At 44.0% G+C, this 16274-nt stretch overlaps 1 protein-coding gene across 1 annotated transcript in view; it reads left to right on the forward strand.

Annotated features, from left to right (window-relative positions):
* The window catches only part of LOC126260733 (dual specificity tyrosine-phosphorylation-regulated kinase 4-like), a 587083-nt gene that overhangs the window by 130106 nt on the left and 440703 nt on the right, over positions 1 to 16274 (forward strand). The window contains exon 2 of the mRNA XM_049958070.1: positions 1667 to 2465. Within this exon, the coding sequence (XP_049814027.1) occupies positions 1667 to 2465 (799 nt within the window). The remainder of the gene's footprint in view (positions 1 to 1666; positions 2466 to 16274) is intronic.

A 16274-nucleotide genomic window follows, 5' to 3' on the forward strand; every position in this document is an offset into this window, starting at 1 on the left:
TTTTGACAGCAGCTACTAGCTAACATCTGATTACACTCATGGGTAATGATTTCAGAAATGTTGGGAAGCATTGCTGTGGTGGCCAGTTTGGAAACTCGGGATTTTTATAGGAACCTCACCTTATCCCGTGGGCAGTGAGTTTAGGATCATTTCAATCAAGATAATAAGCTGTCGTTTCTGAAATATAGTATCAACTTTTTTTCCCATGGCTGTGCCCGCATATGTTTTTGTCTCACATTCTGAACACACTTCCTCCCCCCCTTCTGTTTGTCCAACTCTTCCTCCCTCTATCTTTCCACCTAATCCTCCATCCTCTGTCTGTCTTCTCGTCCCCCTTTCTCTCTCTCTCTTTCCTCTTTGTCCATTTCCTCCACCCCCTCCCTCTGACCCAATCTGTCTCCTCCTTGCCTTTGACCATATCTTTCATCCTCTCTGTCTTTCCATCTCTGTCTCCCCCACTTCCTTTTCCACCTGCCCCTACCCCTGTACAGCTTCCAACTGCCACATACATTTTCTCTACCCCACCCCCCTCTCTCTCTCTCTCTTTCTCTGTCCGTTTCCTCCTCTCCCTCGCCATGTTCAACCCTTCTGGAGCCATGCTCATTGGCATGTGTACGTCCTGGAATACGTCCTGGAACACAGTTTAACGAAACTTGCTGATACGAGTCCCACAATACACCCACATGCAGGTAAAGCTACAGATCAGGTGCTCGAAAATCATTTATTTGCCCTTGATGTACAGGGCAGCATGCAAAGCAGGCCGAGACTCCCCCAACACAACTCTCAGGGCAGCTTATACATCAGGGCTCAGAAAACCGTTTGTTGTCTCTGACATTTAGGCATGTTGATTTGGCAGGCTGATACTATTCCCACATACGCCTTTTGCGCAGGACAACCCATATCCCAGAGTCTGGGAAAACAGATTTTTGCCCGTATCTTTGCTGCTAGGAGTCTATAGGCCCCACAGTGCTCATACTCGCGAGGCCGGCCATTTCTGTGCCAGTTTGGCTGAAATCGATCCGGACGTTTGGGAAGAGATCCCAAACATAAATGATGATGATAAGGTCCCATACTCCGAGGAGCGTAGGGGAAGAGATGCCAAACATAAATGATGATGTGCCATACTCCGAGGAGCGTAGGGGATGATGTAATATGCAAGGACCTAGTGGAAGTGGTTTGCTGTTGCCTTCCTCCGACCGTAATGGGGATGAATAATGATGATGAAGACGACACAACACACAGCGAGGCAGGAAAAATCCCTGACATCGCCGGGAATCAAACTCAGGACCCCGAGCGCGGGAAGCGAGAACGGTACCGCAAGACAACGAGCTGCAAACAAACACTTACATACTCTCTGCTTTAAATATATAACATGTATATATAACGTGTATATATAAATAAAATATGTAATAGTACTCATTAACTTGACATTGAACAGTCCTAGATTGTGGCTTACTGACGAGTTGTGAGCCGTGCGGAAGAGAAAATCGTGTCTGCTCCCATCTGTGGATTTCAAGTATTGAGTAGGTAAAAGTTGCGGAGATCGTGTGAGCCTGTGGGAAATGTGTAAATATCGATAGTGTCATTGTTAATGTGGTACTCGGGCAACGTTTGTAGTGTCACTTCTAAGGCCGAGGCCTGCTTCTGCTATTGCGCGGGTGCTCAGATCGGTAGATGCGCAGAGGTGCGAGGAACGGAGGTGGGGTGAGAGGCAGGTGGGCTGTGGTGAGCGAGCACGGTTCGGCCGGCTGGGTTCGCAGCTGGGCCGGCGTCCTGCGCTGGGGGCGCCGCCGACCGCGGCCGCCGGGCTGCGCCACTCGGCGTCCTTCTCGTGTCTGCCGAGGGGCGGCGTCGGCGCCGGCGCGGCCGCGGGGGCGGGCGTGGGAGGCCGCGGGCCGCACCGCGCGCGCACCGCCACGCTGCCGTCGGCCGCCGCCGCCGCAGACACGGACTACGGCTTCGTGACGCGCCGGGCGCCGCCGCTGCTCGAGGAGGAGGACGACGAGCCGCCCCCGGCCGCCGCCGCCGCCGCCGCGGTGCGCAAGAGCGCCAGCCTGCTGTCGCCGCCCGCGTGGTGGCGCCGCCACCGCAAGGACCACCAGCCGCCGCCCGACGCGCCCGCCGCGTCATCCGCCTCCGCCTCCGGGGGCGGCGGCCGGCGCTGGCGCAGCCTGGGCGCGCTGATGCGCCTCCAGCAGCAGGCGCCCGCCCCCACCACCGCCGCCGCCCCCGCGGTGCCGCCGCCCCCGGCGCCGCCCGCCACCGCGCAGTCGCAGTCGCAGTCCTTCTACCTGCTGGACGACTTTCTGCGGCCGGCCCGCGGCGCCATGCGGCAGCACGCCTCCAACACCAGCTCCTCAGACTCGCTCGAGCTGTCGTCGCCCGTGCCGCCGCCCGTACCGCCCCCGCCGCCCCCGCTGCGGCTACTCGCGTGCCGCGACTGCTCCTGCCGCCGCTACGACACGGTACAGACGCCACTCGCCTCGCTACTAACATCGACCACAAACGCTCACTACTAACACGTCATCGCTGCGCTTCAACGCGATATCGATAAACTAAAATTATAAGTTTGTAGCCGTGTTCCGCATTCCAAATAAACGGAAGACGTTTTCCTTCCACCAGTCTGGTTGTAATTATAGTTGTAGGTGGAGTGATGAAACTACTGTAGACTATAGCAAGTAACCGTGGACTACACTATTGGCCATTAAAATTGCTACACCACCAAGTTGACGTGCTACAGACGCGAAATTTAACCGGCAGGAAGAAGATGCTGTGATATGCAAACGATTAGCTTTTCAGGCCATTCACACAAGGTTGGCGCCGGTGGCGACACCTACAACGTGCTGACATGAGGAACGTTTCCAACCGATTTCCCATACACAAACAGCAGTTGACCGGCGTTGCCTGATGAAACGTTGTTGTGATCCCTCGTGTAGGGAGGAGAAATGTGTACCATCACGTTTCCAACTTTGATAAAGGTCGGATTGTTGCCTGTCGCGATTGCGGTTTATCGTATCGCAACATTGCTGCTCGCGTTGGTTCCGACCCAATGACTGTTAGCAGAATATGGAATCGGTAGGTTCAGGAAGGTAATACGGAACGCCGTGCAGGATCCCAACGCGCTAGCAGTCGAGATGACAGGCATCTTATCTGCACGGCTGTAACGGATCGTGCAGCCACGTCTGGATCCGTGAGTCAACACATGGTGACGTTTGCAAGACAACAACCATCTGCACGAACAGTTCAACGACGTTTGCAGCAGCATGGACTATCAGCTCGGAGAGCATGGGTGCGGTTACCCTTCAATCTGCATCACAGACAGCAGCGCCTGCGATGGTGTTCAAATGGCTCTGAGCACTATGGGACTTAACTTCGATGTCATCAGTCCCCCAGAACTTAGAACTACCGATACCTAACTAACCTAAGGACATCACACACATCCATGCCCGATGCAGGATTTGAACCTGCGACCGCAGCGGTCGCGCAGTTCCAGACTGCAGCGCCTAGAACCGCTCGGCCACTCCGGCCGGCTGCGATGGTGTACTCAAAGACGAACCTGGGTGAACGAATGGCAAGACGTCATTTTTTCGGATGAATCCAGGTTCTGTTTACAGCATCATGATGGTCGCATCCGTGTTTGGCGACATCGCGGTGAACGCACATTGGAAGCTTGTATTCGTCATCGCCATACTGGCGTATCACCCGGCGTGATGGTATGGGGTGCCGTTGGTTACACGTCTCGGTCACCTCTTGTTCGCATTGACGGCACTTTGAACAGTGGACGTTACATTTCAGATGTGTTACGAACCGTGGCTCTACCCTTCCATTCGATCCCTGCGAAACCCTACATTTCAGCAGGATAATGCACGACCGCATATTGCAGGTCCTGTACGGGCGTTTCTGGTTACAGAAAATGTTCGACTGCTGCCCTGGCCGGCACACTCTCCAGATCTCTCACCAACTGAAAACGTCTGGTCAATGGTGGCCGAGCAACTGGCACGTCACAATACGCCAGTCACTACTCTTGATGAACCGTGGTATCGTGTTGAAGCTGCGTGGGCAGCTGTACCTGTAGACGCCATCCAAGCTCTGTTTGACTCAATGGCCAGGCTTATCAAGGCCGTTATTACCGCCAGAGGTGGTTGTTCTGGGTACTGATTTCTCAGGATCTATGCATCCAAACTACATGAAAATGTAATCACATGGCAGTTCTAGTATAATGTATTTGTCGAATGAATACCCGTTTATCATCTGCATTTCGTTTTGGTGTAGCAATTTTAATGGCCAGTGGTGTAGATTCCCTTGGATCAATGGTCAGTTAAGATCAACACTGCGTTACCTATATGCTAAGTGTGTTGCATCCCTATCGGGCGTTGCCTCATTACCATCGCTTTTTTTGCGTATACGCTCTAGAAGCTGGAAGCGGTTAACGTCTAGAAAGTAAGTGAGGGTATAAAGAGGGTCTCGCAACCTGTCGAACGTTGTTGTTCTATATAATTAACCGCCTGTCTGTTACTTAAAAATAAATACTACTTACAACAAAATTTAAATTGTTGTTTAATTCAGGTTTTATTCGAAAATTGTTGATTTGTAATGTGAAAAATAGTGATGTTGAAGTAAAAATTAAAAAAAATATACATTCACCATACAGCGCTAGAAATCGCAATTTCTTAAAAATAATGCAGAGTTTTAAAAAAAACGCAAAATGAAAGCATATCATTGTCTCAGTTCTCCGCCGAGCTTATATAAAACATATTTTTCTGTCATTCTTAAACAACTTTTACACTTATAACGTGAAAATCTTGCTTTTCACCATGATGAACTTTCTCTTGAGTTCAAAATAACAACAATAATTATATACATTTATTTTATATTTGAGAACTTAATTGTACTTGCTTCAAAAGTAATTATTGTGGTTACGTAAAAAACCTGAAATTACTTGATCAACTTATTTTTGTTGCTCATAAAATGCCATTTATATTTTGTAAGGATTTACGCCATGGACACACAAACAAACAAAACACGAAGAGACCTTGTCGCCTCCCAGTTTCTCTCACACACCCCTACCAAAACTATCGGTAATGCTGACAATTAGTACGTCATTTATGTAATGTGCGAAAACTGCCGGACCGTAGGTTTGATAGAGAGCATCTCTAGTTGAAGGTAAGTGTCGTGTGGCTGCCAGACTGGTGTAAGCCTTTCTACTTGACTCCTCTTTTGGCGGCTTGCGTTTCAGTATCGCTGCTGACTCTCGTATACTACGAGGCTGCGTAGACTACATTGGAAAACTAACCGCCGTAGAAAATAATTGAGATAATCGGCAGCGATCCAACCCTGCATGACCACGTATATAACCAGCAACGCTGGCTAGTTTTCTATTTATTTATTTATTTTTCCTTTTCTAATTTTATGGCCGAGTATCGATTCAAAATACTGTTATCGAATCTTATTGACTATGAGGTAGTACGATTTAACTAAATTAAAATTTCTTCTTGTAAAAAAGTAATGTAATTATACATAATCAGCGTCTTCTGGCACATCGATTCATGAAACAGGAGATGATCAAAGTAATTATGTATTTACGCGTGAAGATACACTTGGATCATGATACTGTCGGCCATCGAATGAAAATGTAAATGTATAAACGAAGCTTTCCTCGTATGAACTTAAATATAGTACCAATAATGGAAAGTGAATTAACATAGAAGGCATCTTCTGCCAAATTAACTGACGCAAAAAAGCATCGTCTGCTATTGATAAAGACTGTGGCATCTTCCGTCATTGGACGAAACCATATCTGGTTGTTACAGTCTCTTTTTATCGTGAATTTAACTGAGACTCCTTGTATCTTCTTCTGTGTCTTCTTCTTTGGCAACAGGGATGCAGTGATTAGTGTTAAACTAAATCTTCTGGATCGAGAGAAATATATTTAAAATGAAGTGGAGGGAATGCAACGAGAAAATATAAGGCAAATATAATTGAAATTAAAAGAAGAACTTCTGTGTTGTCACCAAATTTGCAGTACTGTGATAGCATCCTTGCTCCTGTTAAGCTTAAGGAATATTGTCCAGCAAAAAAAAAAAAAAAAAAAAAAAAAAAAAAAAAAAAAAAAAACTACGAAGCTCTCTTTATACTTCTTTTTGAGTCTGCACGAATGGAGGTGGGCCAATAAGTATCCTACTAAATGTTACTCTGTATTTTCTTCTCTTTTTATAGGGAAGAACGTCATGTATCCAGTCGCGTTTCTTTTAGTCGTAGAATTCGGTTCCTCATCACGAGTGAGAATATTAACAGATGTTATGCTTTCTGGAGTGTTTCAGCCTATCATTTCAAGTTTCTGTTTCATGAAATCCCACAACTCCCTCGAATTTTTATGCATGAAACTACGTTCGTAGCTGTCTACATGGCCACAGGTGACGCACCTGGGTCAGGTTGCTGGCTGAATTGCACGGAGTTTGAAATTTCTTGAGAGTTTCCTGTTTACTCTGCCTGCACTTGAGATAGCAGATGTGAACTGAGCCCTTTTCCTTTATGACTGATCAGTCTTTGTGCTTCCATTTTTGTTCGACCACGTTCCTTGTGTTGACTGCTACAAGATTCTTATACATGTCGTTAACCTCCACAATCTGTTTGGCAGATATTCTCATACGGATACAGCTGTTTTCCAATAACAAGCACTTTAAGTGATGCGGATCATTTGGGATGTGCCTGACATTGGTCGGCAGGGCGATGTTTGGCCCAGTGATCTCGTTGACCTCTCGACCACTGTGATAGCGCTTCAGCTAACTAGAGTAAATTAACTGTGTGATTTACGTTTCTGCAGAATGTCAAGTGGTAGGAGCCAATCGCCAGTCCACAGTAGTTAGCTTGAGCGTCACGTGCTCACGATGTTGCCAGATTTATAACCACGTGGCCGCAACAGTGAAACTTCGTTCAGAGGAATAGGAATATCTTCAATATTAGCCAACAGTGTTATATGGCGCATAGTTTCATGCCAAGAAAACTTCGCAACAACCGAACCAGTAACGGTGCTATTCGTTTTTAACCAATAGGATTACGAAAAGTGGCGGGTCGCTGCTTTTTATTATTATTATTTGTTCGAATTAACCTCTGTTCTTCCACAGCTGCTGACTCGCAATCCTAATTTTTGACAAAATAGCTACAGCATGTCTTACTTTTGCAGTTGTTTTTGATGGAGTTGTAGAGCTCTGATAGAGCCTGCAAAAATTAAAAGAAACGTTCAGTGAGTAAACTTCGTTATTAATTGTGGATGCTTTGGCTGGTAAGACACGGGTCATTTAGATATACCAAGACAGCTGATACATCCGATCAAGCTACTGAATAAGAGTTGAAAATTCAGTTTCGTTAGTGTATCTGGCGACGTGCTCTAGTGGTAGTGTAACATTAACAGTTACTTTCTCACGGGTTCCATACAAAAATATTGTTTCATCTGTAAGCGGCCAACTTCGCAGACGTCTTGGAAGAAATAACTGTAAGAGTAACAAGACGGATTGTATTCACAGGCTAGTTATGAGACAGCTGCTTTTTCTCTAGAGACACGAGTATGCATGTGATGAAAGTGACAAGAGATTACATATTGATTCCGTATACCTGGATTTCCGGAAGGCTTTTGACACTGTACCCCGCAAGCTGCTCGTAGTGAAATTGCGTGCTTATGGAATATCGTCTCAGTTATATGACTGGATTCGTGGTTTCCTGGCAGAGACGTCACAGTTCGTATTAATTGACGGAAAGTAATCGAGTAAAACAAAAGTGATTTCTGGCGTTCCCCAAGGTAGTGTTATATGCTCTTTGCCGGTCATTATCTATGCAAACGATTTGAGACACAATCTGGCAGCCGTCCTAGGTTGTTTGCAGATGACGCTGTCGTTTATCGACTAATAAAGTCATCAGAAGATCAAAACAAATTGAAAAACGATCTAGAAAAGATATATGTATTGTGCGAAAATTGGCAATTGATCCAAAATAACGAGAAGTGTGAGGTCATCCACATGACTGCTAAAAGCAATCCGTTAAACTTCGGTTACGCGATAAATCAGTTAAATCTAAAGGCCGTAAATTCAAGTAAATTCCTAGGAATTACAATTACGAGCAACTTAAATTGGAAGGAACACATAGAAAATGTTGTGGGGAAGGCTAACCAAAGACTACGTTTTATTGGCGGGAAGCTTAGAAAATGTAACATATCTACTAAGAAGACGCTACGTTTGTCCGTCCTCTTTTAGAATACTGCTGCGCGGTGTGGGATCCTTACCATAGCACTGACGGAGTACATCGAAAAAGTTCAAAGAAGGGCGGCACGTTTTGTATGATCGCGAAATAGGGGAGAGGGTGTCACTGAAATGATACAGGATTTGGGATGGACATCATTAAATCAAAGGCGTTTTTCGTTGTGGCGGAATCTTCTCACGAAATTCCAATCACCAGCTTTTCTCCTCCGAATGCGAAAATATTTTGTTGGCACCGACCTACATAGGGAGAAACGACACCATGCTAACATAAGGGAAATCAGAGCCCTTAGGATTGACATTCTGTCGCGCTGACCGTTTTTATCGTCTATGATCGTTGTCTTTGGTCGTTGCGGACGTCGCAATACATCCTGTGCAAGTTCGGTGGTTGATCCTTCCACTCAGGTTTTTATTACAGAGGCCAACCGGCTCTCTGACCAAACACGCTGAGCTACCGTGCCGGCAATATTTGACATTCAAGATCGAATGAAACGAATAAACCACGAAACGAAACCAACAGAAATGATACGTCTATCAGCGCTTCTCTTTTGAACAGAAACCTGATACGCGTATTTTAACCACAACATCCGTGTAAAATACAGCTTACAGCCGTAGTCGAGTGAAATGGGCAAAATACATTATGCGCGGCAGAGTATCACAATGTCCACAGCGCGACGCCCACTGCAGCAGCACAGCGAGAGCGCTCTAGGAGCGAAGCTTGGAACTTCGACCTCACATTCTGCGACTGCCCGCCATCTACAACGCAGGAGCAGTAGCTTCTCACAGCGCCTGCTAGGTGGCTCTGTGGTTGCTCCAGCTGCATATAGCTGAACTTCCTTTGTCGACTGCAGCGAGAAATATAGCTGGCTGGCTATTGTACGAAACATTTAGGATTAGTGACATATACTGAGATGTTCAATGTGCTTTTTGACTAATTGTAGGCATAAACTGTGAAATTAAGGACTCTTAACAGCAGAACCATTTATATAACTTATTTCATATAATCAGTCTCATGATGTACGGCCATTTCTAGGTGTTTTGCGCCCTAGGCGACAATTGAAAAATGACGCGCCGTCTTTTCTTTACTACCATTGGTCTACACGATAGTGCCCCCCCTGCATCAACATCCAACTGCACAACAATGCGAATCTCCTTTAACACTTTTAATCATTAAACCAAGGTCACCAGACAATCTTATTTTCCGGGGCAGTCCTCAATTTTCGTGCTTAGTTCCTGTACAAGTGATTGAGGAAAACAAATGTCCTTAGTTTCTTATTTTTTGTCCTCAGTTTTTGAAAGTTCCCAAAGTAATTGAAATAGAAGGATTGTGCTGAACATTTTAAACTAGAACTCAGTGGAATACACCGGTGTAATCTAATTTGGGATATTACTTAATTTACTTAACTGCAAGAAAATGAACTAATAAAGGCGTGGAACTGCTTCCATGAAATACAACATCAACGTTATTAATATCTGTTTCATTGTTCAAATTACAAATGCTTCTAAGGTTTCTTTTCCTAACGGTGCCTGGAGTCTAGTCTCTATACACTAAATTACAGGCCCATATCGTTAACGTCGATATGCAGCAGGATTTTAGAACATATATTGTGTTCGAACATTATGAATTACCTCGGAGGAAACGATCTATTGACACACAGTCAACATGGGTTCAGAAAACATCGTTCCTGTGAAACACGTCTAGCTCCTTATTCACATGAAGTGCTGAGTGCTATTGACAAGGAATTTCAAATCGATTCCGAATTCCTGCATTTCCGGAAGGCTTTTGACACTGTATCACACAAGCGGCTCGTATTAAAATTGCGTGCTTATGGAATATCGTCTCAGTTATATGACTGGATTTGCGATTTCCTGTCAGAGAGGTCACAGGTCGTAGTAAGTGACGGAAAGTCACCAAGTAAAATAGAAGTGATTTCAGGCATTCCCCAAGGTAGTGTTATAGGCCCTTTGCTGTTCCTTATCTCTATAAACGATTTGGGAGACAATCTGAGCAGCCGTTTTCGGTTGTTTGCAGATGACGCTGTCATTTATCGACTAATAAAGTCATCAGAAGATCAAAAGAAACTGAAAAACGATTTAGAAAAAATGTGTCAATGGTGCGAAAAGTAACAGTTGACCCTAAATAACGAAAGGTGTGTGGTCATCCACATGAGTGCGAATGGGAACGCGTTAAACTTCGGATACACGATAAATCACTTAAATCTAAAGGCCGTAAATTCAACTAAATACTTAGGTATTACTATTACGAACAACTTAAATTGGAAAGAACACATAGAAATGTTGGGAAGGCTAACCAGAGGCTGCGTTTTATTGGCAGGACACTTAGAAAATGTAACAGACCTACTAAGGAGACTGCCTACGACACGCTTGTCCGTCCTCTTTTAGAATACTGTTGCGCGATGTGGGATCCTTACTAGACAGGACTGACGGAGTACGTCGAAAAAGTTCAAAGAAAGGTAGCACGTTTTGTATTATAGCGAAATATGGGAGAGAGTGTCACAGAAATGATACAGGATTTGGGCTGGAAATCATTAAAATAAGGACGTTTCTCGTTGCGACGGAATCTTCTCACGAAATTCCAATTACCAACTTTCTCCTCCGAATGTGAAAATATTTTGTTGACACCGACCTACATGGGGAGGAACGATCACTACGATAAAATAAGGGAAATCAGAGCTCGTACGGAGAGATATAGTTGTTCATTCTTTCCGCGCGCTATACGAGATTGGAATAATAGAGAATTGCGAAGGTGGTTCTATGAACCCTCTGCCAGATACTTAAATGTGATTTGCAGAGTATCCATGTAGATGTAGATATAGATATAGATGATAGCAAAGTCTCGCTGATGTCTTGGCCATCAGCTTCTCCTGATCGGAACCCGATGGAGCCCATCTGCGACGCTATTGGGCGCCAGATCCGAGATCATAAGCCAATGGCCTTTGTTTACGAAAGTTGCGTGACCTATGCCTAGACAACATAACCTACTGACGGATTGCCGAATCTGTACCATTCAGAATCGTTACTTTATTGCTTTGCAAAGGTGGATTAACAAGCTATTAAGTAAGGGGACGCAATGTGTAGGCTCATCACTGCACATATGGAATATATCTGCAAGGCTTTGCCAAAAAATGAAGAGTAACAGCAAGTTTTTGCTACTCAGGATTTGCTTTCGTGGCACGTGTCTCTTTCTTAGAAGCAAATGGTTGCAGTAAATTCGTCTGAATTTCAAAACCGGTTAGGATCATGTTAGTGAAGTTAGGAGAAAAAAGAAGAGCAGCGTGGTCTTCCAGATTTAACTCTCGTAAAATGTCATTCACAGGACGGCTGCTGTACTTTGTATTCGTCCGACAAAGACGACTGTTCTGCCTCCGTCTGCTTGTACTGCCAAGTATTTGAGTCATTACTCAAATGACGTAAGAAATCTTTTTTATTATTTATTTGTGCTGTTGCTAGCGTCTAACAAGCAGGACTCAGAGAGAATCACTACGACCTTACGGGGCAGCGGTTAAGAATCATAAAAGAGCAGAACGGGAAATAATTACTGAAACTGCTGTAGTGTCCAATTTTCTATAGGACGTGGTAGTCAAAACCAATCCGTATCTGATAATCTACTATTGTTTATTGTCTACTGCTTTGGGCAATATGAGTTTAATAATTGTCACCAAAGTAATTGATGGTAATCAAAGAACTTGAAAGATTTCAAATGATATATCCGCACATGGAGGTCTTTTTATCCCCATAATCCATGTAAGACGAGCTGCAGAGCAGAGAGCAAATACGCGGCATGAAGGAAGAAGATTGTGTAAACAATGCGAATGCATAAATCCAACAATTTGCCAGAAAGGTTTCAGCACAATACAGTGTAATTTGAAACTCCTGAGAAATTGTTATAAGTGATATTTTCCATTGATTTCATTTATTTATTCCGCATATAATTGTAAGAAGTATCCCTACAGTAGGAATGAACTTCGTTTGTAGAGTTACGCGAGGTAATCTGCGCCCATCGATTGAATACTCGAGGAAAAATTGCTCTGGAGAAATCATAGCAAACCTTCACCCACAGTAGTCTACGAAACGAACACATTCGTCTTGCAGCGCATCGGCTGAGCCGACATCTGCAAATAGGCGTCAAACCTCGCAAAACGCTTCACTGAAAAAACAGTGTTACCACTTCCGTGACGCGTGTAGGCCGACTGACTTCATAGCGTCACCTAAGACATCTGTAGCCCGAAGGAAAAACTATTCATGCAGTTGGCTGTCTCTCCGTAATAACGGGCAGCCTGAATGTTACGTTATATATTGGTATTTTATGCTACTTTTATTTACCTAATGTTTAATTTAACATAACGCAACGTGTTTCGGACATGTTCTGTCCATCTTCAGGCGTTTATTCATACAGTAAATTGTTACTTAAAAATAAATTGTCTTAAACTATTTTAACATTTGTTTGCTATTAGTTGCTGGTGGGGCTGGATATTTGGAGTGAGAGGGAAGGGCAGTGAATGGCTAGAAAGTGATGTCCAGTGATGTTTTTGTTTATTTGGAGCTGTGTCTCATTGTTCATTACAATTGCCACCACGACAGCTTTTGTGGGGTGCCGGTAGTTTTGCATCAGGTATTATGTTGCGGAAGTTGTGTGATACACTTTTCTGGATGTCAGTTGTGCGCTTACGATACTGGCGTCCCAAAGCATCTTATTTCATCCTTGGTATAATGGCGGGGATACTGTGTAACTTTACTCTTTGTACTATTTATTATGTCATTGTCTTTCGACGTAATTCACTGCAGAAATTTTTCTATGTGCCTGTAGACACTGTACACTTAATACAATATGGCGGCCTTGTAGGGTGGATGAGTGTCGATTATCGCATTTTACAGCGATATTCACGACACTGACAATGCGGCGATCGTTTGTTTCGCATCATTTGCCTGGGAACTGGTTTAATACTACCGAAGGATTTTCAGTTTTAGAATTCGGTTATCCCATTGAGAACTCCACTTTTTGTCGTATGAATGAAAATTTCCGTTTCTTCCATTATATCCGTTGTTTCACATTTTCCAGTTTGTTGCAATATTTCAAGGTTGTCTTCGAATTTCAAAGGCTGGCTGTATCTTTAATTTTAATATTAATACCCCAACAGCCCCTCCAGCAGCGAACAATAAGCAAAACGTCCTATGTCAATATAGTTTAAGACAGTTTATTTTTAAATAATTTTCTGTATGCATAAACACCTGAAGATGGGCAGAACATGCTCGAAACGCGCTGCGTTATGTTAAACTAAACCCCAAACGTATCCAGTATGGCCACAATTAATTATGAATATTACGTGATCCGGGGTGCTAGCAACGTAGTAGCACATCCTCTTCGCTGGATATATCGTAGCACATCGTTGGGAAACACAGTGTGTAATGGTTGCCGTCAGGTTGAGCGTCGTAGACGGCGCTAATACTGGGAGATGATTGTCGCTAGTGCTAAAGGAGACACGAACAAGATGGAAAGGTGTTGCACGCTTGGTTGGAAACAATGTTTCGGTCAGAAGCGTGTTTGCAGCTCTGTTCCCGTGGGTAGGCAGAGCCGAGTAGCATTCATCTCACGCTAGGTGAGGAGAGCCCTACGCCATAATGACGTATGCACGCGTCATCACGACTTTCACGAGTTGTTCTATCGACTGTTGTGTGCATTCTATATACAGGGTGAGTCACCTAACATTACCGCTTGATATATTTCGTAAACCACATCAAATACTGACGAATCGATTCCACAGACCGAACGTGAGGAGAGGGGCTAGTGTAATTGGTTAATACAAACCATAAAAAAATGCACGGAAGTGTGTTTTTTAACACAAACCTACGATTTTTTAAATGGAACCCCGTTAGTTTTGTTAGCACATCTGAACATATAAACAAATACGTAATCAGTGCCGTTTGTTGCATTGTAAAATGTTAATTACATCCGGAGATATTGTAACCTAAAGTTGACGCTTGAGTACCACTCTTCCGCTGTTCGATCGTGTGTATCGGAGAGCACCGAACTACGTACGGATCCAAAGGGAACGGTGATGGACCTTAGGTACAGAAGAGACTGGAACAGCACATTACGTCCACATGCTAACACCTTTTTATTGGTCTTTTTCACTGACGCACATGTACATTACCATGAAGGGTGAGGTACACGTTCGACGGGCGTTTCATAGGACGTGGAGGACGCATAAATTGGCCAGCCCGTTCTCCTGATCTTACACCTCTGGACTTCTTTCTGTGGGGCACGTTAAAGGAGAATGTGTACCGTGATGTGCCTCCAACCCCAGAGGATATGAAACAACGTATTGTGGCAGCCTGCGGCGACATTACACCAGATGTACTGCGGCGTCTACGACATTCATTACGCCAGAGATTGCAATTGTGTGCAGCAAATGATTGCCACCACATTGAACATCTATTGGCCTGACATGTCGGGACACACTCTATTCCACTCCGTAATTGAAAACGGAAACCACGTGTGTACGTGTACCTCACCCCTGATGGTAATGTACATGTGCGTCAGCGAAAAAGACCAATAAAAAGGTTTTAGCATGTGGACGTAATGTGCTGTTCCAGTCTCTTCTGTACCTAAGGTCCATCACCGTTCCCTTTGGATCCCTACGTAATTCGGTGCTCTCCGATATACACGATCGAACAGAGGAAGAGTGGTACTCAAGCGTCAACTTTAGGTTACAATATCTCCGGATGTAATTAACATTTTACAATGCAACAAACGGCACTGATTACGTATTTGTTTATATGTTCAGATGTGCTAACAAAACTAACGGCGTTCCATTTAAAAAATCGTAGGTTTGTGTTAAAAAACACACTTCCGTGCATTTTTTTATGGTTTGTATTAACCAATTACACTAGCCCCTCTCCTCACGTTCGGTCTGTGGAATCGATTCGTCAGTATTTGATGTGGTTTACGAAATATATCCAGCGGTAACGTTTGGTGACTCACCCTGTATATATATATCGACTGTTGTGTGCGTCTTGAATCTGCATTGTTATTTGTTTATGTGCTTTCATTGTCCTATTGTCCGGTGTTGCTAGCGTGTACGTCGTTCTGAACATGGGCTCTAACGGAGATGAGAGAACTTTCGAGCAGATCCATGAAGATAGTCTGAAAGATTTCACTATCTTTGGCTCTGAGCACTATGGGACTTAACTTCTGAGGTCACCAGTCCCCTATAACTCAGAACTACTTAAACCTAAGGACCTCACACACATCCATGCCCGAGGCAGGATTCGAACCTGCGACCGTAGCGGTCTCGCGGTTCCAGACTGTAGCGCCTAGAACCGCTCGGCCACCAAGCCGGTTCACTATCTTTCTTAGTTGATTTAGAACACGAAGGCAAAATTAAATGGAACTAGGTGGTTTAATGTTTCTAGCAACATTCGGAATTATCTTCAGAACCACTTCAATTTCTCAGTTTAATATTTCTGCCCACATGAATTATGTACAATTCATTGGATTTTATAAAAATACGAAACACTTTAATTTCTTCCTATTTCACGTTTTCATCCACATGATTTATTCAATATTAATCGGATTGAAAAAATGACTAGACGCTTTTTTTAACTTTCGTTATGGTTTTGATTCCTTCATTCAGATATTCGTTACGTTCACGAAACACACAATAACATCCCACATTCTTTGGATTGCAGCTTAATAATTAATTACCTCACTTTTCTGTCCACACGATTTATGCACGATTCGTCGGATTTAAAAAGAATGACAAGCTTTTTTTCTTTATTTCGTTATGGCTCCTTCGCTCAGACATTAATTATGTTCATGAAATACACAATAACATTGCAAATTGTTGGGATTACATTTAACAATTCATTCAGCTGGGATGAGAATATCACACAACTCCTGCCACTTCGTTCGTACACACGTATTTACACTTAGCTTTGGCGTTATCGGTACAACTGCAAAGATCGATATACGTACTCATTCAGTCGATTTAGGTTATTTACGCC

This window comes from Schistocerca nitens, chromosome 5 (assembly GCF_023898315.1).
Source record: "Schistocerca nitens isolate TAMUIC-IGC-003100 chromosome 5, iqSchNite1.1, whole genome shotgun sequence".
Lineage (NCBI taxonomy): Eukaryota > Metazoa > Arthropoda > Insecta > Orthoptera > Acrididae > Schistocerca > Schistocerca nitens.